The sequence below is a fragment of the Ambystoma mexicanum genome, chromosome 3p (genome assembly GCF_040938575.1).
Source record: "Ambystoma mexicanum isolate Mex_15411 chromosome 3p, UKY_AmexF1_1, whole genome shotgun sequence".
In the NCBI taxonomy this organism is placed as follows: Eukaryota; Metazoa; Chordata; class Amphibia; order Caudata; family Ambystomatidae; genus Ambystoma; species Ambystoma mexicanum.
In genome coordinates this window covers 1,046,845,549-1,046,871,393 of record NC_090925.1, presented here as the reverse complement: position 1 = coordinate 1,046,871,393, position 25,845 = coordinate 1,046,845,549, and the positions used below count along the sequence as shown (strand labels likewise).

The following is a 25,845-nucleotide window of genomic DNA, read 5'->3' as shown; positions in this document are numbered from 1 at the left end:
TGAAATTTAGATGTAATTAAAGAAATATAAGTAGTAACTGTCAGGTAGGTGGTTTTGACATATCCATATCATCTCTCCCCTGACTTTGGATATATTGTCTTAGGGCCATAGGATAGATGTGCTGCCATTGAGAGTCACTTTAAGAATGGCCAGATGCATGATGCCATATCTCGCATTGAGCTGTCCGAGAGCAGGTCTCAGAGCAAGTAGTTCTTTCGTTCTAGCTGCTGTAGCATTAGATACATCTTGGGTGATAAACATGTTCCTACCATTCCATGCCAGTTGTCTTATTGCTTTGGTTTTCTCCAGGATCAGAAGCACACAAGTGTAATCAAGCAAAGCAAGAATGACTGTTATAGAATAATTGTTACTCGCAGTGCTAGAGGGCTTCATTGAGTTCAAAGGTCCAATCCGGTGACCCCTCTGAATGTTTAGCTGAATTGACGATGGGAGTTCAAGAAGCTTCATTAGAAGAGTATTAAGGAACACAATTGGATTATCTCTCTCAATGCCCTCTGGTAGGCCAATATTTCATAGATCTTTCCTTCTGTCACGATATTGTAATTCTCAGTATGTTTCTGCAAGGATTTCACTGTGTTCTCGTGCACTTGAACTCTTTCCATGACATCTTCAGTATTACTGACTCTCTGCTCAACTTCTGTTATTCTTGTTTCAAAGGCAGACCATTTGTCATCGATTTGTTGTAGTTTAACATTGGTTGCCTCCATAAAGGGATTCAAGGATTTTATTTCCGTAAGGGTGGCATGCATGGTAGAGTCTGGGGCATCTTCTTTAAGCGTCAGCGATTCACTTTTCTGTCCATTGTTTAATGGAGGGATAGGTATTTCTTTGACCTGAGTGTTCTTTGATGCCATATTGAGAAGGTAGATCCAGCTGCACACCAATGGTTAATTGTACAGCTACACTTCACTAAACTTTAAGTACAACTCTTACTTGAGCAGATATCTCTCTAGCAGTTATGTTGCCTAAAAGACAATGAGTTGTGAACGTAGCTGTGATGGGTGTATCAAGTTGCCAGAAAAACTTGCTAATGTTCGGCTAAACGGTCAAGGGAGTGCTTAACCACTATACTTCACAGAAGCAGCAGTACTATTATGCAAGAAAATAATGTTCGATGAATAACAGGTTACTGTGTGAACTAATTATGGTTCACCAGCTACGCATTAGAAGAGAAAGAATTTTAATGACAGGCGAATGTTAATTTTCATATTGCCTTGGTGCTTGTGCAGCAGTTAAAACAAAATAGCCAGCAAGATATAAGCCACGTGTGCTTAGGAGTGTTAAAGTACTTTGAATTCAAGGTGGCAAAAGAGCTTTAATGTGAGGCAGTAGAAATTCATAAAATGCGCCTTTAAATGGCGAGTGTACCTTCAAAAGCAGAGAAAATAAAGAGTGGTCGAGTTGCACTGAAGAGCCGGGCCCATGTTGTTGAAGAAAGAGCTTCCCACTCTTTTAGCATTGCACGCCCAACGCAAGCACGTTGGCCACAGAGTCAGAGGACTTCGTGGCTTTGAGGCCCAGCCCCCTGACATACTCAGGTCCTGAAACGTGGGCACAGCACAGCAGCACGAGACTCCACAGACCACCAGGGATATCAGTAAGATATTAAGGGCATTTAGTTATAAAAGTTATGCGCCGGGAACGAGAGAAAGAATAACAATAAAATGGCGGGCGGGAGCGCATGGATTAGACAGCCATAATGCTCTGCAATTAGCCATGCCCCACCATGAATGCTCTATCATAGCCTCAAAAGCGTGGTGCACTGATGACACAGCTGTGAACAGATGATGACATACCAGTAGCGCTGTGATTGCGTTTGGAAGGTAAATAGTAAAGGCAGGGTAAAGGCAATAGCTATATGCCCACAATTGGTTACAGCACACATTTTTTAGAAGCACGTGACAATAGGGCTCCATGTTTGCTCTTCCCCTTTTCTTGGTTGTCAATTGGGACATTATTTTTGTATAACTCCCAACAAACCATGCTGCACATGTTTGGGCACCCCTGGACCACTAGAGGTAATGAGGAGCTGGGTTATTGACATTTTATTCCCAGCACCACTATTGCATTTGTCCATCAACTATAGGTGGAATTGGCAAATAAATGGCAATTGGAACTTCAAGTCTACATTATACTGCATCCTAAACACATTTCACTTGCACGTTAAAACTTTAAGACTCTACCCTCGTCTACAGGCACCATACCATGTCACATCACTGACTGCAACTGGGAAAAATCTATGATTGCCTATAAGGAGCTTGCAATCCCTTAAAGGAAGGTTGATAACGATGTCTTGAGTTGAAGTGCAGCTGAAGAGTTTGACAAGGTGGAGTATCGGAAAATGGTCCCTCCATGGGCCAATGGGGTGTGCCCTCATTCACATTTTGAAAAGATTTGAAACTATGTTTAACTACGTTTTCGCTCTTATCAATGGATGTTTTGAGTGCTAATTGACTGTGAATATTAGCTTCATTTTTTTGCTGTGGTTGCCATACTTAATATTGTGATTTTTCTGTCAAATGCTTTTAATTAGGGAGCTCTAAATCTGTACACTTTGAGTCCTGTATTTTTGTATGGCGCAAGCTGTTTCAGTTGAATTTTTCTTTCTTGAGTTTGAGCTTACTTACATTCAGTCTATCTTGATCAATAGATCTTTTATGTACTCTGTAGACCTGACGACCCTAGATAATAATACCATTATCAGTGATTACGCAAAGCCCTTTTGTAACGCTCACCTGGTATCCACGGGGACGTCACTCAGCCTGTTCTGACCTCTTACAACCTCGAACCCTTCCCCGGAGGCTATTCGACTGGAGACTGGGCCTGAAACACAGGATTGGTAGAGTTTAACTCCCTATTGTCTCTGTGTGCTTGAACCTCTTCTTCCCCGGGGTCCAACCCTTCCCTTTGATCCACAGCTCACCTTGTTTTCTTGGATAGTGTGCTTTCTGTCCTGCTTTAAGCACAGGGGCGCGTTGATTGATGCAGGCTTGTTGCTGCCTAGTTACTTCACTGGCAAGAGTCCAACAGGTAAGTATAATGAGTCTTTTGAACAGTTCTCTAACTTCGTTCCTTTCCTTCCTTAGATGATGGCCGGCATCCGGGGATGGTGGCGTGCTGCTGAGATGAGTAGCGCTGAAGGTGAATGAGAGCGCGATGCACGATGCACCCCTTTCGTATTTGCATTGAAATGAGTTCTTTTTCTGTGTCTTTTAGGTGCCGTGACGTTTTCAGCGTGAATGCCGGTTATGAAGAACAAATGCGGTGGGTAAGCGCGGTATGCAGCGCCTCTAGATGTTTCCACGCTAACTTGGAGTGTCATTTTCCTCTTGCAGATGGATGAGAAGTTCCGGAGCCAGAGTTCCCCCAGAGCGGCTGGGATTCAGGTAAGCGTTTGAAGCTCGTACAGTATTTAAAAATAAGCGAAGATTTGCAGAATGCTTACTAATGCCTTTTTTCTGTTCTTTTCCCTTTTCCTTAGGAAGTGGCGTGCCGGGATGGGAATGACATCGCCGAAGATGCCCGCAGAACAGAAGGAGCGATGAAGGATGGGCAGAAGCGCCGCAAGGTAAGGATGTTCCTAACGGTGTTCTTGTTCTTGCATGAGCTGAGCGCAGAAGAAAGATGCAGGCCTACTGGAAACAGATCCGAACTCAGTGAGTGTCACGCTGCAGGTGCAGAAAACGCAAAGCATGTTTCTCAGCCTGGGTGTGGCTTAAATAGTCTCTGGGAATCCCAGGTGTCTCTGGGCAGAACCACACCCAAAAGACTAGACCGCATATGCAGTTCTGGGAACCGTAATATGTGGGGGCATCCATCTCGTCCCCATCAATGCACTACAAGTCCAATCCCCAATGTTCCTATGGGATTGAGTGAGTCTGGTGCCACAAGCGCCAAGTCTGACTCCAAGTGGGTCTTTGGAGGAATGGAGAGGCCCTTGAGGGCCATGAAGGTGATCGTGGCCTGGCTCCAGCCTGTCATCTTGGAGGGCTGGGGACATAAGGGCCAGGAATCATGACACCTTTCTAAGCCTAGATAATTCTACTCAGTTTGGGATATGGGGGAATATCTTCACTTTCTTTAATAAATAGAAGTATGGATGTGAACTTAACTTACTCCCAAATAATATTAATCGAATTAAGCACTGGTTAAAAAAGAAGATCATATTGTATGATCATGAAAATAACATGGTGCTCCTTTCTAGTAATTCACACAGTGGTCCCTTCATCGAGTACATCATGGAAAGAATCTGTTTACCAAAGTATATTGTGGCGTTCACAGAAGCATGGGTCATCAGACAATACTTGTTATTGAAATTTAACAAAAATAAAGTGTTGGAATGCATCAGAGCAAAGAAAGGACTATCTCGAAATGAGCGTAATTGCCGGTTATGTGAAGAAAACACTATTGAATCGTTTGTGCACATAATGACTGAATGCGTAAGTTTGAATGGAATTAGAAATCAATATATGAAATCCTACTCTAATTGTTTTAATTGTGATAAGTCAAAAGTGTTGTGGAAAATGTTTATGGGTGGAAATGATGCAAATGTTATCTTTCATATTATCAGATTTTATAGAAAATTTACTGAAATATTTGAAATATATGAAACTTGAGTGACTAAGATCATTGACTCCTTAGTCCTATAACATCTGAATATAATGCCGCCTGCTCTGACCAATTCTTTTAAGTATATGAAGTGATTTTATCTCCATATATATACAGTTTTAGTTGTTTTAATGGATGAATTGTTTTTTATGTATCTATGTTGTCCCATTTTTATCATGTTACTGTTTTATGTTGTATATACAAAGCTACTTTGCTGTATGTATATTAATAAAATTGAAATTGAAATTAACTACGTTTTCGCTCTTATCAATGGATGTTTGAGTGCTAATTGACTGTGAATATCAGCTTCATTTCGTTTTTTTGTTTTGGTTGCCATACTTAATATTGTATTTTTTCTCTCAAATGCTTTTAATTAGTAAGTTCTAAATCTGTACACCTTGAGTCCTGTATTTTTTGTACTGGCTCTTGTATTTGGCATCTGGTACCTGACACTTGCCACTTTTTAAGTTTACAGTTGGGGAATACCATTTGCCATGCTTGAAATTAGAACGCAAGGTTGAAAAGGAAGGCAACAACTCACATTTTCCATAATGATAAAAGTCGGAAGACCGCCAAACTTATGGCCCCAATACACAAAGCAAATATGTTAATCAATGAAATTGAGGTACTACTGTATGACCTTGGGACTAAGGAAAACTCTACTCCAGGCATGATTGCCACTTGTGAAACGAATGGCCAGTCTAGCTAACTTTATCTTAAAGCCGCTCAGAAAAATTTGAGTAATCATCATGCTACTCTGCACCCTACAACCACTAAGAGTTCATCATTTCAGGGGGGATTGGGTCAATCTACTCTGCCATATAAACCCCTTAAGGTCAATGATCATAATCTCTTGAAAACCATAGTCTACAAGAAGTTACACGCCCTCCTACTCAAGAGGTCGGTAAATTGTATTCCACTATTGTTGAAATCCACCGCTCAGTTGGTGTAAAACTTCCCTTGTCATCTTCTTATTTGCCATTGGCTGCCAAGCCCATCAGAATGGGTTTAAAACCATCATCAATGGCTGCTGTAGGAGGTGTTTGCACACACTTTGAGGATCAGTTGCAATTTATCCTACTATTCCATGTTCGAATAGGGTTGAAATTTTGGCAGTCAATGACAATGACGATTATGAAGGTGACAACAAAGGTGATGGTGATGCCTGCATTCGTTGTAGAGCCAAGCCTTTAGTTAAAATTGATCACCACTCATGTGCCATGTCTTCTGCATTGACAATTGCCACTCCGAATCTAATGCCTTCAAACACTCAGGAAAAATGCACTGTATGTTCTTAATTGAAGTTGGAGCTAGTTCACATGAAGATCAGGATCGAAGCCCTGCAGAGTGTGGTGTCTGATTTGTCTACAGAGGTTAGAATTCTCAAAGAAATCAAAAAGGACTGCAAATCACTCCAACGGCAATAACAGTGACCTGCAAGCCTTAGTATGGAAGCACTTGGGAAGGTGGAAATTACAGTTATCTGGCCTATGAGCAAACCCTCAATCCCTGGGTGAAGCTATAACAACTGTGGAGAATCAATCTCAGATTAACCTAATTAATCCCAAACTATTTTCTAATTACCTCCTGACGGTAATTGCAAAATATGAACAGAAAGCACCAATGTCGGTTATACTAGAAAGATCAAGAGCAATAGATTTATCTTCAAAAGTGCTAATCCCTTTACACAGATTAACCAACAGCAGGTATTTACTCCAACTAAACTAGCTGGAGAGAGCATAGACACATGCCAGTGCTCTGGTAGGGTGTATATGTCAGGTTGACCCAAACTTTCCAGAGCACGTTTGAACGTAGCGACTCCCTTATCAATAAGAGCATCCATCAGCTGAGACACATTAGAAGCTGTTCTTCTAGTTATACAAAGTGGCATTGTAAAGGCTTCCAGAATCACGCTGCAAACGTCCACAAGAGATGTTGGCAAGCAATGTTGGCAGGATCCACTGTCCTTGAACTGAAAATGACATATTACTTAATGGCCAGCTGAAAATGGAGTAATACGTGTTTTCCTAAACTGACACATAACTGTGGTCCCTTTTGCACTTCTCCCAAAGCCGCCATGGTATCTGAATCCTTCCCTTTACTGCCTCAGCCTGAACTTGTGTTGCAATCTGGCCCCTGTAGCCTGAACTGTATCTCCCCAGATATCTTAATGGGGTATCTTATGTTACAAGGAGGTTCAGCCCTGTTAAAGGTTCCTGGGGCATCTGTGACAAGTGCTTCAGGTAAAATGGCTCCTAGATGATGGTGACCTGGGATCCTTGTGCTCCTGCTTTCTAGCAAGAGTAAACCTCACAGTGGCTTGTGATCCAATGAGCCCATGCAGTTTTCCCTATGATCATTGGTAGCTGCGTTTGATGATGTTGAGATCACCAGAGGTCATCCTCTGGCCTTACGTAACCCTGAGTAGATAGATCTTGTAGACCACTCAACAACTTGTCTTGCTGTTGTGACCTGGGGCTCCTCTATCGGTGCAGGCGTGGGGTCTTCTTTTCTTCTGGTCCAGTGGGTTGTTACACAAATGAAGCACATGACTGTTCTGCCCACACTGATAACAAACTTGGCAGAGCTAGAGTATAATGTGCACCAGTGGTACCCTGGGCTTCTGAAACCATCAGAAGAGCTGCTCTTCACACTCTCAATGGTGGTGCAGAGCCTCTTACACATTCTGGTGGGCTAAGTGAGGCAGATGGAGTCTTCGTGAGCTGCAATGCCTGGACAACATGGTGAAACTCCTTGATGCCACAGGTCACATTCTAGGACAATAGATGGGGTGATGGGTAAACATTGAATGGGGTGACTGTAAGCTACGTCCTTCATCCCTCCCTGCAAGGTGCATATCTTTGTCACAATCCCCTGAAAAGATGGTGAGGTGGAATCAGGGTTGTGCAGTTATATTATTATTAGTATTATTTGTACATTTGTGTCTATATTTTGCAGAATGGGGTAAGCGTAGTAACATGAATCACACAGAGAATGCCAGAGGAAATTGGCAGACAATTATCAACATTAAATCGAAAGTAAGAATAAAAAAGGAGAACAAATCCAGAGATTGACAATTGTTTTGAAAATCAAAGTAGTGCACACTTTAATGAAACATATATGAATGTGTTCATCAACCTATGTATAACTCCAAATGAAAAAAATGACTCCAACTAAACAATCTGGTGCAAACATGAAAGCACCACCACCAATAAAACATGCACTGTTTCTCGGGGTGGCATCAAACCTTCCCAGTTCTTCAGAATATGTTGACCAGATCTGATAGTAATGGGCTTCTGAGCCCAAGGCGCCATCCAATTGTAATCATGGGGAAAGAAAATGCTTCTTCTGGCTGGTGCTTTAATGCTGGAGACAATCGTAGGTGGTGAGGTGAGGTAGCAGAAGGTGGAGCAAGGACTGGAAAAAGCAAAAAGGTCCAGCTCCGAGGCCAGACAAAGCGATTTTTTTCAGGAGTTGGTGAGAATGGTGGTGAAGGTCATTCCTCACTTACCACCAACTCTCAGACGATGGCATCAGTGAACTTCTGTTGATGGGTGGAGAATGATGCACTCGAATGATAATGATTTTGGTGTTGCATTTAGCCCTGGGCATGTGGGTGTAAGTGCAATTGGGGAATAAAAGAAGGACAGCACACAGCAAATAGAGTCCGTACTACCCACCAGTGTCATTTTCCCAAGAATGAGGAAGTAAACCACAGTAGGGTTAGGAAGTACAAGAATAACTGGAAGTACAGTGGCGGCAGCAGAGAACAGTGCAACAACAACCACAGTGGTTACTCTTTTCCCATGACTGAACACACTAGCACCAGCAGTAAAACAAAATGACGTTTATTTAATGGCTTTTCCAACGAGAAACCGGCCACATCAAAGGCATCTGATGTTTCATCATTGATAAAAAGAAATGTCCACATTGCAATCGGCACACTCTTTAAAAACAGATGTTCACTTTGGAAAGCTGAAGACATTTTTTAAAACTGTGGTAATGTGAAAAGAGTTGGAAAACTACCATTGAGTGGAATTGTGTGCTCGTCAGTGACCAGATTATCAAAGATTTGCAAAAAAAGCAGAGCAAATTAATTTAGTACCGATGTTGTTGATTTGATAATAGAGAATGGAGCAAACAGGTTTAGTCCCATGTGGCATTATCTGAAAGTGTTTTCACTAGGGGAAAAGCAGAGCAGGCTGTTTTATTTATCATGTGTGCTTCGGAACATGAAAATAAATGCAGTACCTTTTGTTATATGTCATGCAGCAAACATAAAACCAAAAAACAGCTTGGTTAATTTTTACCCTACTGCAAACGTTTTTAGATAATATGGATTGTGACAAATCTGTTTGCTCCATTTTGTATCATCAAAGCATTTCTCACTTTTTAGAATCTTTGCAAATGTCAGATAATATGTCCCCAGGTAAAGATGAAAAAAGGGTTGAATGCTGGAACATCTGAAGGAACAGTGCTTATGTTTGAGGGGGAAGATGATGAGGAGGGAGCCATCACAAGACATCCTCTTGGTGTGTGCAGGGCATCAAACCCAATTCCCACTCCCTCCAACCCCGGTATGACAGAGGTGTCACCCCTGCTTGTCCATGGTCATCATTTATTAAGCCAGGCTCCCCAACTGGCGTGGGTAGCAAACATTCCCAGCCTATTAAACAACCCAGCATTAACACTGCTTTCACTTCAATTTGTAAAGTACCACAGAAAGCATCCTTTGGTGCCTTTATACAATGGGGTGTTGGCCAGAACGTTGCCAGTTCATTTTCTCTTATTCTTTGGACATGGAAGCTTTCTGGGAATTTGCCAAAACTGTTTGTCCAAAATATATCGTACTCAGCCGCTACAGCCGTACAGATTTTTCCACAGTTGAAAAGCCTGATCTTCGCAGAAAACCTTTACAGAATATTGGGGGAAAACTGATGCAGTACGCCATGCCCACCACTCATGTGTATCGACAGGCAACAGACGATGTGTGCAGTATTCCAACCCAGGATTGTGTCATGACTTACTCCGAAAGTATTTACTGCTGGTTTAAATGCGAGTGACAATGGTAGCAACATTGTACATGACCTGGAGTATGGCAATTAGTTCAATTTGCACTTTTTGCACACATCCTGAATCTCACAGCACAGGATGACTGAAAAAATAATGAGGTTTCCAACATAATTGGCAAAATGTTGCAAAGTATTTGGCCATTTCAGCCATTCAGAGAAAGCCTGGGAAAATCTGAGAAGATTGCAAACCGGGAATGGCCTTCCCCAGCTTCTCCTGATACAGAAGGTTTCCACCTCATGGAATTCTGCCATACATATGCTTCAATTACTCTTTGAAACGTATACATAGCTTTCAATAAATATGTGATGCAAATCAACGGTAAAAGAACATCATACCTCTCTTTGACTCCTGGTCAATGGAGTCTTGTGAAACAGCACCTCCTGCTTCTAGCCCCATTTAAATATGCTGCACAATCTATTTGCAATGATAACACTACAATGAGTGATGGTGTGGCGCTGACCCTTTGAAGGGACTCACACGTGGCGGCGTGACGTTGCATGCAGCCGCGTGCAGTATAAAGTAAGGGGGCGTTCCTGGCCGCGGCAGTGCGACCGGGAAGCCCGAGGAGTACAGACGTGTGTTGTGTGAGTCTGTGCTCGCCGGGGGCTTACGGCATCACGAGGGGGTTCAGGACCAACCCCCAACAGATGGGACCCATCTGCGTCACGTCCTCTTAACCAGATCATGACATTGGGACAAGAAATTAGGAAAGAAGAGGATTTAGTGAAACTAAATGATTAATAGGAAAAAGACAACATTGATTGGACGACAGTAGAAGGTCACTCTGGGTCATAGCCAGTAATATATGATATTTCTTACAAAAGTTGAATTTATGAAGTGCACTCCATAAAGTTGAATGGATTTGAAAGAATGTGTCCTTTATTCACACATACATGAGAAACATAAACATGGAAAAGAGCCCATGTCAAATAAAATGCCTTGAAAATGCTCCCTTTGGCATGCAGTACATGTTAGCAAGGGACAAGGAATAATAAATGGATGTATAACATGTTATGACTTAATGATTCACTATTGTCCATTGTCTTTATTATACATTTGGTAGCATAAAGGAAATTGTTTATGAATGCTCGTTTTGACTTTAGAGTTAGTACACTGATTTTGAAAACTGAAGAACATCAATGACTTTTGCTCGGCAGTGCAAGACCTTTCCCAGGCTCACACCACATGGGATTCCCCTCTTCTGTGGCTTTCTCGTGATACCCCTTCTTTGGGTTCACCTTCGTCTTTACCCCACTGTTCATTCACTTTATCAAAATGCGGAATTCACCTTCCCTTGCTTTCATTTGGTCATCGGGTTCGCTGTAGCCATCAAATCACTCTTCAGTTAGCTTTATCAGTTCTATTAGCTTATAGAATGCAGAAACTCTTAATCTGTATTTAAACAAATATTCACTTTCAGTGGTTCACTCAGGTCCCCGTCCTCAGGGTTTAGACCTTCCTCTGTGGGCAGATCTGGCTTCCCTCAAACCGTCAGCATCACACTTGTTTCTGTGCAATCTTTCATGCTTTCACTTTTACGTACTTGCCAGTTCGATACGATACGCGATTGCGTCTCGCCGGGCCACTCTGTTTTATTGCAGCAAGTGTGTTTACTCTTCACAATCAAGCTTCTCTTTCTTACGGCTCACATCCTACGTGCAACCCACAATACTGGATACAGTCCAAAGGTTTATACCAGCCTCCTCTCCAGGGCCTTCTGGTATATTCAGTTCCTTTCACTTCTTGTCAAAGACTTTCAAATGAAGAGGGGGTTTGTACCCTTGAATTTCTCCTTGTATGACCACTATGACTATTTGTTTCCTTTCTTAGTTATTTTCTCTCACGGCTTCTCTCACATGCAACATTCTTCATTCTTGCTACAATGTGCTTTCGCTCACGGTTTCTTGACAACCTGACAAGCACTTCAAATGCTAATGTCCTTTTCATACACTATCACAAGCCAGTCTCCCTTTTCACTCACCGGCAGCAGCTGATACAATTTATCAAGACCTTCTCTTCACTCAAGGCTTTTGGCCCAGCGCGGCTAGTCTCCTTTCAAGTCCTCACGCTGCACATGAAGCAGCTAACCTTGCAGCTGTTAGGACCACAGCCTTTCGCTCGCATCCTGGTCCCGTCTGCTCTGCTTCCATATTCGTGTCACCTTCCAGGTTTTCCTGCCCTTCTATTCTGCTGGTCTTGTTCGCTTCAGTTTCCCTGCTCGCCTTGCTCTCCTCCGGGTGCCACACTTTCACTCCCCAGGGACCCCTCATCCAGGTGATCCTCCTGCTCTGGTCCAATCCTGGGGCCTGGATTCAATAGCGATGGACATGCACCAGCCACCTGGATTACAGATCCCATGGGTCTAGTCGGCGAGACACCCTTTTGTTTCTCACAAGGCCAATTTGGAAATAAACAAGATATGTTTAGTACCCTAGCGTATTGATACCACAACATAATTTGATGTATAGACTTTATCGATTATATGTGTAATTATGGTATGCTAACCATATTGGTAATGTGTGTATCCATTCCTTTTATCCCCTATTGTATTATGTATTACACAAATAACCTCAGTCACAACATACTGGAGCCTGTTAGGCATCTCATCATCCTTGCCAATGGCTATTCTCACAGGATTATGTAGATTTGGTTAAGTTAACACACTGGTCAGTTAAAGTTTGGTGGCTTCATGGAGCCAATAAATATATTGCAATAGATGTGTGGTGTTTTGGGAAATGATCTTCCTTGCCTGCACAATCCATAAAGATGACATCCATGATGCCCTTGCACAATTCTCACATTATGCAATTAGCATACTTGATTCATCACGGTGTGCAAAGGTAAACATTGCCAGCCTGTCTAGATACACGCACAAGGTCTATATTATTGTATACATCTAAGCACACGTTAGTGCCTATTAAAAACAAGTTCACTCAATTGCCATTGATACATGCATTTCCATTACCTTTTCCGGCCTTTCCCCATTGGTAACTCTGCTAAGAAATTCTTACATTGTCCAATATATCCATTCTCAGTTTACTTGCTTGATTCATCATGGTATGCATAGCTAAACATTCCCAACCTGTCTAGATACAAGCACCAGATCTATATTATTGTGGATGTCTAAGCATGTGTTAATGCCTATCAGAGACAAGTTCCCTCAATTTCAATTGATGCAGGTATTTCCATTACTTTTTCGGCCATTCCCCATTGGTAACTCTGCTCAAAGATGCCCACATTGTCAAATATATCTATATTTTTCAAGATCGGAAATGACTCTAAAATGAGCCCCTCAATTAGGAGACTGAACCCGGTAAGAATAGATATTGACTCATCACATAAAAGGATCCCCTTTAATGGGCAAGTTTATGTCACTCATGTTATTCAAAACTCACTGTATATCATTATCCAGTAACATACTACATTGCATTATAAAAACACATTAATTTCGTGATTCGTGTTTAATCCTGTAATTGTACTGAGCAGTTTACAAATCAGTTGAGATTCAAGTTGGTGCAATAACAATTTCTGGTCCCCTGCTCTATTTCCAATGACCGCTTTCTGTAGTCCAATAAATTTTATTTGCGTTGTATCCTCCAACTGATGTTTCAACTGCCAATGGTGTGCCAACGGTACTTGTGGGATCCTGATTCCTTAAACTGTGCATATGTTCTCCAATACGTATTCTTAGTTGCCACTAACCTCTCTGGCTTCTGTCAACTTTAGATATGATGGGCTCAGTTTAGCTTTGATGGTCAGTGCCCTGGTATGTATAAAACTGGGCTTGGGATCAATATGCTTTTCAAGGTCAGAATCCATTGAAAGTAAATACCAGTGTTTTTGGACAATTCTATACAAAGTTTTAGTACCTCTCAAATGTTTGGTGATAATACTGATGCAAGAACTCTCATTAATTTTAACTTTAGCTGCTGCATGGACCATGTTGTTGCGATTCATAGCAAGAATTTTGCAATATGCCTTTGAGACACATGCACTGGAATATCCTCTTTCCCAAAACCTCTATTTTAGCAAATTGCATTCTTGCTCAAATATAATATTGTCACTGCAATTGTGTCTAGCTCGATAACATTCACCCATTGGTATATTACAATTGGTCGATTGCCTATGGCAACTGGTTGCAAACAGGGTGGAGTTAACTTCGGTAGTTTTTCAATAAGTTCTGGTTTGTTTATAATGCACCATGTTGCACATATATGTGCAGGTCCAGAAAGTCAATGGCACTCTGGTCTACGTGTCCAATAGATTAAATTCCAAATGTATTATCATTCAAGTACCTCACAAAATCATTAAATTCAAAACAACTATTGAGCAGCAAGAATATTGATGTAACTAATTGGTGAGTGTTTTCCCACGTACATGTTAGCACTAAATAGCTGAACGTTATAGAGCTGAGTATATATATCTGTTTCTTTTAAAACACCGCTCAGCCATAGCAGAACTTTAGAACTGTGCAGCAAAATAACAAATTAATATACCAAGAGATTGGTAACTGTTGGTGAGTCCAAGGTTTTCTTAAGTTATGCACAATAATAATTGGACTGGACAACTGGTAGATGTATGAACATGGGATTCACTAGTGCACACATGGAGTATTCTGTACTGGCACACTGTGGTGTTTGAGATCTAGTGCATGTCAGAATGGTGTCGTGGGGGATGTCCTTGCCTTGCTGCACAAGACATACTTTGGAGGACTGAGGACCATAACACATACATCAACACAAGAGATGATTATGATGAAGGGAATGAAGGACCAGAATAATGTTAAGTAGACAATATTTAATGTCTCATTCTGTTTTCTCCCCCTTTTATGTTTTTTTGTGTCCTTTCTTTTTAATTAGCAATGATGTTGATGATCTATGTATGATTCATGACATATACCCAAAAGATTGGTTAATTAATTGAAAGTGCCATAATTAGAATGTTAGTCTTGAGAAAGAACTAGCGGTCGAAACACGTGTCAATTACATTCGTGAAGGGCACATCATCATTATATATATGATTACCAATTGTGAATATAAACTTTAAGGATAATAATCATTACATGTCTGACTAATGATTGTAAGGACACAATACTTGTGCTACATGTTCCACTAGTAGCTGGAATTGCTAGGTACCATTTTAAAGATTTGTACCGAATTGTACCATATCACGGAATATTACAATCCAATTTACATACTTAGTGGAACAGCGCTATCATTACAGTTGTACTTCTTTTCTGTGTTCAAATTTTGCAACAGGAGTAGGGCAACACCTACATCAAATGGAGTCTTCACTTGAATATTGGCCATCCAAGCGCACAGTACCCTTATTTTACCCTAATTTTGTCATAAATCTGAAATATAACTACATTGAGCTGATCTCCTTTGATCTTTTTCTCTCAAAGTTCTCAGGTGTTTGGGAATTCCGGCCCGTGTCATTACAAACTTCAGCTCAGCCCATGACACAAATGGGAACCTGTGCATTGATGAATACTATGATAAAAGTGGAACATCTTTAAATAAAGGCGAGGACAGCATATGGTAAATATATTGAATGAAACCTTTTCCTTTTTGTTCATTTAGCAGTATAGATTAACGTTAGGGCAGTTAAGACCTTCAGAGAAAACTGTTTTTGAAGGCAACCCTTTTTAGTTTGAGCTCTTAAGTATCGCTTGTGACACTTATAAGCCAAAACTATTGAATTGGAGTACAGATAGGGAGGAATGACATATGAGGAGGAACACAGAATCTGTAGGTGTTGTTTCGGTATGTGCCCACTAATTGCCTTCCTATAGCCATGCTAATCCCTATGGCCATTCCCACTCATTCCTGCCTCTGCCAGTTTAAAACACCTCCTCATTGGAACTCATTGAACGTGCTCGCCTTGGAAGCAAAATGACACGGAGCACCAAAGGTTCGATCCCCGGGTCCACGCTTAGAAACCTCTGGGTATTAAGCGTGTTATAAATAACCTGTTATATCATATCAAGCCTTACCATCAGCATTTGTATTCAAAGTGCCTGCCAATGTTTGTTCAAAGGACTGAGAGTTAATGACTTAATTGGATTTGTAAACATGCTACTGATGTAATAAAAATGTCTTGCCAGCCCTGATTTCAGCCACTCGATTTATGAGCACTTTGCGTGTCCTTCACGTCCTGTTAAAAACAAGCATTGGCAAAGACAACATTTTTGGCTTGTACATACATTTTAAGCTTTTGCCAGGCACTGCTATTAGATGCCCAGTTACTCACACCATTTTGCACCTGCTACCAACAATGGGTAGCTAATACCATCACGGCTGTGCCTGGTAAGTGCCTTTCCCATGCCCACACTATTGGCATGCCAATGCTTGTTCTGTCAATTTTCTGAAGTGGCACCGAAAAAGATTGCACGATTCATAAAATTATAAATTAAGATGTTGTAAAAAAATCATTGTAGTATCGATTTCCAGAGGATAAATGCTGGTTGTGCAGTTGCATGGAGCTTCTGAAAGATAAAGACACACATGCCAGGTCTTCATGCAGGTTAATGTATGTCAGCTGTAAAGACATTGGTGGCGGCATTGAATATATGACGAGTAACAGCAAGGGGGGTAAAGGATAATTGAGGTAGGGTTAAGAGAGATACAAGGGTGAGGTTTGACTTTAGTAAATAAAGGACATGCCATTCACTGCATACTTACCATCAGCATCAATGACCCAGCACATTCAAACAGACCCAACAAACAAGTTGACTCCCTTTGTGGGGACAGCCACATTCAACACTGTGCGTTGTTCATTTTAAGGTTTTAATCAATTCAGTTACTGAGTGACAATCCACAGATGAACAGTACACATATTTTGTTTTTTATTTTGTGTTTGTATCTCAATGCACTAAAATAAAATCCCTTAAAAGTTCAAAAAGGAGGGGAGGAACAAATGGGGGAGGTGCCAAGGGCAATCACATTGGAACCAGCAATCTGGATCCCGTTCAGGCACTAAGGGAGATAAAAGCGGGAGAGGGGAACAAATAAAACAAAGTCTGATAACAGTCTTTCTCAGTGTTCTGGATCCTGTCCGTGGAGTGAATGGACAAACCTGGAGTATGAAGAGACACACATGTTGCATAATGGCATTCTGGTACTTGGGGGATGTGGGTTACGTGCAAAGAGAGAGGTCTAAACAGCAAATTCAAATAGGCATGAAGTAAGTGTCTAAAGAGTGGTCTTCTGGGTATATGACATGCCTCCTAAAATCTAAAATATCCCAGGAATCCTGTTGTAGAGTTGCCAAAACAACCCTCTGTCATTTGGGACGCCGTCAGCCATTTACTGACCAGGGTAAACACTTTGCACATAGGGACTTAGATGCCCATAGTTATAATGAGGGCAATAAAAAATATGATTTCTGGATACCATGTGGTGCTGCCTGCCAGGAAAAGACTGGCTAACAGGTCATATGATTTAAGTTCACTTGGCTGCTTTGATCGATATCCGAAGACTAAGAGAAGGCAGCAGACATGCAGGCATACAAGTGGCCTTACATAAGTCACTAGTATTAAGGAACACCACATCTAAACATGTACAGGAAATGAATATAGGGTCATATGGAAGACACCAGGTCTAATATTTTTAAAGAATGACCAAACACCTAGAAACACTTTTGTACAGCGCGTTATAAATGACTTATCATATCATGTATCATATCATGTGTATCACGTCAGTCCGGTAAGATTCCCAGTGCCTAAGGATCACAGCCTAAATAACATAACTCTTGAAGCATGTCTAGATCATAATGGATTACATTGCACTGTCACAAAGGAAAACATTCCAAAAGGGCAATATCAGTCTCTACTCCTGCACCTACTAATAAAGAAGATGTTGAGAGAAAGCACAGACTGTTCGAAGACTATTTGTGCACTATACCAATATTGTGAATATTTGAATAGGTTTGAAGCCAAAAGCCATTTTAAAATAGTGGCTCTGGGGGGTATGGCCATGCGCTGCAGGGAATGGCGGGCTGAATCGGAGCTCCGGAACCATTACTTTTATTTAATATATTGAGGGACATTCAAATTTCAGAACTGCCTTCCTTTTGGGTTCGTTCGATGTCCCGGTGCTCTAGGAAGTGGAAGAACATTTTTATCAGTGCCATTTGCTATGCTTCACCAGTGATATGAAGAGGCTCTGAAGCAGCAGTGTCTAGCAGAAGGTGACGCTGCATTTCCTGTCAGCACCGTCGGAATGCGCTAGTGATGCACAGGCTATTCCTTCTGCGGTAGCTGAATGGTCCACAACACCAGCAGTAATATTATACGCAACCCCTTTTCCCAATCGATTTTCAACATCTAAGGCACTTTTAACCTACTAATAAAGCTGCTTTCTGCTAACTTTTAAAAGACTTAACATCATACTCGGATTCCAAAACTGCAGTAAGCAGCCTTTAAGCTATCATCTCTGCCTGTGATACTACCAACACGTCTAATAATACTTTTTCAGAGCTACCTAGTGGAATATTATAATTTATATAACTCTGCCCTCTGGGCCCGATGGAAGGAGCTGCTTGTTTTGCTTTTAGGGAGGAATAACTTCACTTTGCCCCTATCTGCGTCATTGGAGATCTCCTGCAAGTGACTTTCAGCTAATGGTGGACTCTTATACATTTCTTTACTTGTATAACTGTCTATGGTGAATTCTAGAGCACACATCGAATTTATTCTGAACTTCAGACACGTTATTAATACTGGCTGGCTGTCATAACCCTCCTTTCCTTATAGCATTGCAAAAAAATCAAACAAAAGGCTCCACCAGCAAGGATGTAGCAATAACAACATTAAAAAGATCCAAAAGTGATTCCCTGCGCCTACTCAAACAGCGTTGGAAACAAACATCGAGAGGACAATACCGAAGGGAATTAGGGCTCTCAAACCCTTTATGGAAATTACAAATGCCAAACTTCAACAAATAGATGAAAGATGGGGGAATCTTGATAATAGGGTTAGAGAAGTAGAAAAACGAATCAGTGTGGCTTAAGACGTTGCTACTAAAGTAGCCCATATGGAAAAGTCCATTCTCACCCTCCAGAATCAAAATAAACAGGAACCGCAGAAACAATCTTCGTGTGTGTGGCTTTGCGATGTCACCCTCTTTCTCAAAATAATCCTTCCTGGCATTCAGAATTTGCAGCCATCTATTACTCTTAACATTCAAAGAGCACATTGAATTGGGACTAAAAAGGACAAATCATACAAGAACAATGTGTCAAGAACAATAATCTTTCCACTTCTGGGGTACACCCAGCATCAACTAATCCTACAGAAAGCCAACGGTATGGAGCATATTATCTGGAATGAGCACAGGATCTTTATTTCACAGGACGTATCCAAAACCACTGCACAACAGAGAAGAGACTTACTTTCATACCGTCCTGCACTCAAACAACTAAATGCGAGATATTGCCTGATTCGCCCATGCACTTTCAAGGTTACTATTAACAACAAGACCTCTTCCTTTGAAGACCCAGCGCATCTAAAGAATTACATCAGACGACAAAAGATGGAAGCAATAGATACAGGCTCTACTAGCAAAACATGATTTACCTTCTTCCCGTACCGGTTATGTCTCATAATTCAGCTCCTCGCAATAATCATCCCTCTGGAATTATCAGCTTTTTAATTTTACAGAGCAGATTGTTTCTCTGGGTTTTCTCTGTCATTTTGCCCCTTATGGGATGTGCCTACACGCCCTTATGGCACTAGACATTGCAACGCTGATTTCCGAGCTTTTTATTTTTGCTCGACGTTTGCTATGTTTTCTTTCTCTTTTTTCCTCCTTTTTTATTTTTTACACCTATTTTCTTCTTTTTGTGAACATTTTTGGAAATTCTTTACTTCTCATGTATATGCTAACTTCTGAATAAGTGAACTGTAGTTATTGTGTAGATAGGTTTTGAGTGCTGACTCTGTGTCTATAACAATAGACCTTAAGTGCTGACTATGTTGTGTCTATGACAATAGAATTGTGCTGTTTTACAATATGGCTTTAACGTTCATGACGTGGAATGTTAAAGGCCTTAATAACACCATTAAGAGAAAGAAAGTCCTAGTTTAGTTTAGTTTAGTTTGTTTATTTGTAAAGCGCAGCCAAACCCTCAGGTAGCTGTGCGCATTAAAACTTGTGGCCAACATGATTACATATCGTTGCGCGACAAAAGTGCATACATTCAATGGTACATAGAAGAATACAGTAGGTGACAGGATACACGTGCAATAGATAGTATAGGACCAGGTTACAGGGTGGTCCAGTTCATTTATGGGCTAACATGTGCAGTGGAGATATAAGGAGATCTGATCAGTGAATTTTATTTATTTATTTTTATTTATTTGTTTGTATAGCGCTAAAAGCCCACAGGCATCAGAGCGCTGATAAAGAGACAAGATAACAGATAGTGGGAAAACAGGACAGAGTGTGAGTGACCAATTTCCTCATGATCGAACGGGCCTGTTACCCAGAGTTAGTTGAAAAGTACTGTTTTCAATTTCTTCCGAAAGTGGATGTAGTTTGATTCGAGCTTCAGTGAGGTGGGAAGTTTGTTCCATTTTTTTATGCTTAATGTCGGGAAGGCCTTGCCACTGCCGTGTTGTTTTTTTGTTATGGTGGTTTGCAATTGGCCTTTGTTGGAGGATCTAAGCCGCCTTGGTGGCTCATACCACTTGAATTGTTTCTTGAGGTAGGCCGATGCTTTGCCGTATAAGCAACGATGAACCATGGTGAGAGACTTAAAAGTAATTCTTTCTTTCATAGCCAACCAATGGAGGGCCTTCCTTTCTCCAGTGATATGTTCCCTCCAGGTTGAATGGGCGGGTAACATTAATTTAGGCAGAGAGCCACGATTTCACCATGGCTGTGAAGGGCCAGAAGGAAGCTTCCGATATGATAGATAGAGGGAGTGTGTTCAAACATTGTGCGGCGAGAACTGGGAAGATAGAGCCTCCTGCAGTTTTTAGGTTGAATTTGGGAATCTGCAACTGGTGCAGGTATGGTGTTCTAGTGGGTCTGGACGAGGCATGTCTAGAGAATTTGTCAGACCGGTAGCATGGGGCAGTCAGTGACAGGCATTCGTGTGTAATTACAAGGGATCTTGGTTTGATTCTGTCTCGGATAGGGAGCCAGTGGACTTCCTTGCTGGCCGTGGAAATGTGGGCTTTATGTGGGAGGTTGAGAGCGCATCTAAGGGCGTTATTTTGCAAAATCTGGAGTCTGTTCAGATTTTTGGTAGTGGTGCCAAGGAAGAGTGTATTGCAATAGTCTAGCCTGGATAATATCAATGCTCTGGATAAGGTGAGGCAGCTCGTAGTTAATAGAAATGGCCTGCAGGCATTAATAAGTTTGTTGCTATAGTTGGTAGATGAGATGGTGGCATTTATTTGTTTTTTCAGCGATAGGGTGGAATTAAGGTACACACCTAGTGTTCTGACCTCTTTGGAGACTTTTATAATGTTGCCATCAATGGTGAAAGATTGGTATCTGGTGTCCAATTTACTGAGGCGAGCCTGGGAACCTACGAAGAGCAGTTCCGTCTTGTCAACGATAAATTTAAGCCGACTGTAGCCTGCAGGAAACTCACCTATCCTTACAAGAGTCTATGAAATTGAAAACATTTTGGGTGGGAGAGTTATTTGCGAACTAAGCTGATGGGAAGCATAGTGGAGTGGCAAGTCTAATTAAAAAAGGTTACTAAATATCAAGTCCTACTAAAGGACTCAGACTCCAAGGGCAGGTGGGTTTTGGTCAACCTATCAATAGATTCTAAAATGATCTCAATCCTAAATGTTTATGGACCCACAAAACCAGATACTAAATTCTGGAATGAGTTGAAACAAATTATTCTGCAATCAGATCTTCCCAATTGGGTATTATGTGTTGATTTCAACAATATTATTGATCCTTTCTTAGACAGAAGGTCCCCCTGTCAATTCAAATGGAATACATTACATAATGAATTTGTTAAATGTCTCACAGAGATTGGAGCTGTTGACTCATGGAGGCCCATGCATCCTACTGATCTAGATTTTACCTTCCACTCCGCCCCACATAACTCGTTATCACTTATAGATTACGTGTGTTGCTATATCCCTAGTAGGTGCAATTATTGACTTCACTATTGAATGTTCACTAATATCGGACCATGCTCCTGTAATCACTAGTTTAGACCTGGGATGTGTTACAAAGGGTATAAATATATGGAGATTTAATAACTCACTTCTTCAAGATACTAAATTTCAAAAATCTTTTCTCAATTTCCATCACTTTTCTTTCCACATTAATAAAGATGAGGACACTTCTCCGTTGAATAACTGGGATACATATAAAGCAGCCCTACAGGGACACATTATCTCAAACATAGCCCAAAAGAAGAGAGAAGCCAAGGAAGATCTAGATGCTCTATATGATGAATTAAGAGCTTTAGAGAAAATATATAATACTAGAGCAAATGATAACTTATTTAAACAAATCCTGACCCTTCATTTTTCTATAAAAAAAAATTCACAGAACAAGCCTGCGGTGTAGTATTGAAATTTAAATAAAAATATATCAATCATCCAGTAATGCTGCTAAAGCTTTAGCCTTGTATCTTAAAATTGTCAGGGTTTACTCTAAAGTCGCTGGAATTTCTTTGTCCATTGTGAATAGATTTGTTTCTATTTGGGAAATAAATCTGTGTTTATTTCCATTTTCATGTTTGGGCCTTCACCTTCCCTATTAGAGTGTGGACAATAGCGCAAGCCAAGATGGAGGGTTCAGTCGCTGACTTGATTGGCTCAGTTGTTCCCAAGATCAGTTGGAAACATCTTCAAATGACTTTCATTGTCCCTTGTTCAGCTGAGGTGGTCAGGATCCAGGAAGCTCCCAAGTTGTGGCCTACAGCTTGGCCTGTCAGGAGATGTAAATTCAGAAGTTCAGTTTTGTACTGTAAGCTGTGAAGAAATCTGACGTTCCAAAGCTAAGTGAACTTTCAGCCAGAATCTTTGTTTTCTTATGGAAATAGACTGTAATATTTGTAGCTACTGCATTCATCTGAAAAGTGAAAATATTGTTATTGCCTAAGGTATTGGATTCAAGAGAAAACTCTTCATATTTAATTTGAACTATACAAGTTTGTTTTAGTTGTGCTTTATATCAGAATGTTTGACTTGGTTATTTTGTCATTTAACTGCGCGCGATCATCCATAATTGCTTTTACTCAAACAGTGCCAGTGCTGTATTACGACTTTGCACCTCAGTTTCCTTTTAAAAAGGTTCCCTGCTATCTTGAGCTCAGTGTAAATATATTGTATAGTGTGTGTATTAGAGTATTCATGGGCTCCGTGTGTGTCCCAGCGCTGCCGTTGACAATTGCAAGTGTAAGAAATTAAAGTGGCAACAAGCTGGTGCTGCGTAGTCCGCTTAGGAAAGCTGTTTTTGCCACAAGAACTCCTCTGATTTAGATGAATGCATGTTTATTTCATCAGTTACACTCTCTGACTGACACGGCTTGCATTCATGCGTGCGAGTGTTTACTTTAATAATGTGTCCATAGATAATGAGCCGCTCGAGCAGTTCAGCAGCGAAAGGCTGTATGACATTTCTTTAGTCAGATTCACAGTCTGACTAAAACGGTTGGCACTTGCATGAAAAACCCTGATAGCTAACATTCAAATGCATTACAAACTCACAGGCTGGGAACAGTTAAGCAGCCTTTCTTTGCAACCATTTCTTTTCTCAGCATGCGGGCAGGGCAGCGACTATTTTTTCCTTCCATGGAGACAGGAGACAGCACAGGTTTTTCTTAGTGGATTTCACAGACTGTCAATCTCCTGGAAGGTGGGAGGTTCTTGAACTCAAAAAGTTAACTCTTTCGTTCCTGGTGAAGAGAATTCATTCTTTAAGTTAAAGTTGCATGCAAAGGCAGTAAAGGAACTTTTCTTTCATGCTGAACTAATTAAATTCTGAAAATATTTACTTGCATTCAAGTCCAAGTCAAGTATTTAAAAGACTCAAGAAGAGAATCTAGACAAATTAAAAGTATAAAAACGGAAGAATACATTTCTTCACTTCAAGGTCTCAAAAGATAATCTCAGAAGAATTATCTTAAGCAACACTCTAAGCCATCAGCAGAGGGAGAACAGGTAACACTTTTAAATATTGCATAACAGGGAAATTCCAGGAGGAATGAGGAAGTGCATTTAACTTAACTAGAGTTGTTGTTCTCTTTTCTTCCCTGCTACAGATATCCTGAGGACACAGAAGGAATCTGTTACTGTTTTTTATTTTATCCACTTCCCCTTTCCCCCAGGGGTGTTAAGTGCTTAGCCGTGAAATATTGGGTTGAATGCTTCAAGCCTTTGTGGGTCTGTTGAGGTTCAGCCTCTCCTGCGGACATCTATCAAGACTCAGCTGGACATTAATCAAAAAGGAAAGTGGGCATGGCCAGCGCGCATGGTGTGAGGACGTGCTTTCCTTGCACTCCTGCCCGAGATCCTACAACGGACCGAATCATTCGGCCAACTCAAGTTGAATAAGCATACTTGAAGTAGCTATGAGAAGAAGAACCGTTTTCCTACCCTCGACGAAGTTTCTGCACGAAAATCGGACCAAGATAACTGTTATTCATCGAGGCAAGCAGAGAGGAGGCCCCCGCCCAACAAGATGGCGGCGCCCGCGGTTCCTATCTGAGGCGCACTGTTGGAGAGCGGATAGCCTCTGGAGGGGAGAGAGGGAGGGCCGCCGCATCCGGCCTGGCAATCCGGCGACACCCCGGGGAGAACCAACCCCCGCTGCTGGCTGCAACCTGGGTCTCTGCCTCTGGGACCGCGAGCCGCGGTCGCCGCAGCCGTGGGGTGGGGAGCCCTGCGGCTGCAGAGAGGAGGAGACAGAGGAGAGGACCCTCTGTGCGCCGACTGCCAGGACCCCTCGCACGCAGCGAGGAAGAGGGGCCCCAAACGGTGCCAGCTGGCGGGAGACTACGATTTTAGCAAAGCGGCTGTCTAGAATAATAGGGGATATAGTTCACCCAGATCAGTGCGGCTTCGTACCGGGCCGCAACAAATCCACGAACCTACGCAGGCTACAACATATTATAGCGCAAACCGATAAGGACAAGGACTCATATGCACTGCTATCTCTGGATGCGGTTAAAGTGTTTTACTCCATCTACTGGGAGTGGCTTGTGGCAGTGATCAGGGAGTTTGGCTTTGGCCCCGGGTTTATCAGGTGGATTAACATCTTGTATGCTAAGCCTAAGGCAAGGGTGAAATCTGGGAAGCATGTGTCGGCGGCCTGGGATATATGCAGGGGACTAGACAGGGCTGTCCACTATCCCTAATGCTTTACATCTTGGGACTAGAACCCATAGCTGTCTACTTTAGAAAGCAGTTTTTCGATGCAGGCATAAGGCTGGGAGACGTCGACCACATCATCTCACTCTATGCGAATGATGTTCTCATATACATCAGGGACCCACATCTCAACGTACCAACCATGCTAGAAGTATTGGACAATTATTCCAAGGTCTCTGGGATACGCTTTAGCAAGTCGAAGTCTTGCCCTGGCGGCCCTGAAAGATGTGAATTTGGAGGCACTCCCTGAGGTGGGGATCCAGTGGCAGAATACGTCATTCCGCTACCTTGGAGTGAACATAATGCATACCCCCGAGTTAATGCACGAACGCAACACAACACAAAGGCAGCACTCCCAGCTCTACGCAAATCAATGACGTTTTGGGCGAAACTCCCCCTTTCGATGATGGCCAGAGCTTCGATAATCAAAATGATCGTTCTCCCACGATTCCCTTATGGGTTCCAAAATGTACACTACCATATACACAAACCCTTCTTCCGACTGCTTGAGACCATACTGCGAGAGTTCTTATGGGGGAAAGGAAGGCACAGGATAGCGTTGCAGTTGCTAACCCTACCATATAGTCAAGGCGGTATTCAACTTCTGAATCTGGAAAGGTACTACCTAGCAGCACAACTTTGTTTTGTGACCAAATTGCTTGATGATGAACCCACATCTGAAACACCACTGCTACAGGCCATGCTGCCCCAATTCCATCTGAAAGAGCTGGTCTGGGCGCCGTCCAAACTGCTGGGAACTTTACCCTTTTTGGCTCACCAAGGGAGAA

General features: G+C 41.7%; 1 protein-coding gene across 2 annotated transcripts in view; it reads left to right on the top strand.

Moving 5' to 3' along the window:
- The window catches only part of LOC138581224 (protein-glutamine gamma-glutamyltransferase E-like), a 386,319-nt gene that overhangs the window by 249,545 nt on the left and 110,929 nt on the right, over nucleotides 1-25,845 (top strand). For both annotated transcript variants that reach the window (XM_069652406.1, XM_069652407.1), the window contains one exon: nucleotides 15,107-15,242. In XM_069652406.1, the coding sequence (XP_069508507.1) occupies nucleotides 15,107-15,242 (136 nt within the window). The remainder of the gene's footprint in view (nucleotides 1-15,106; nucleotides 15,243-25,845) is intronic.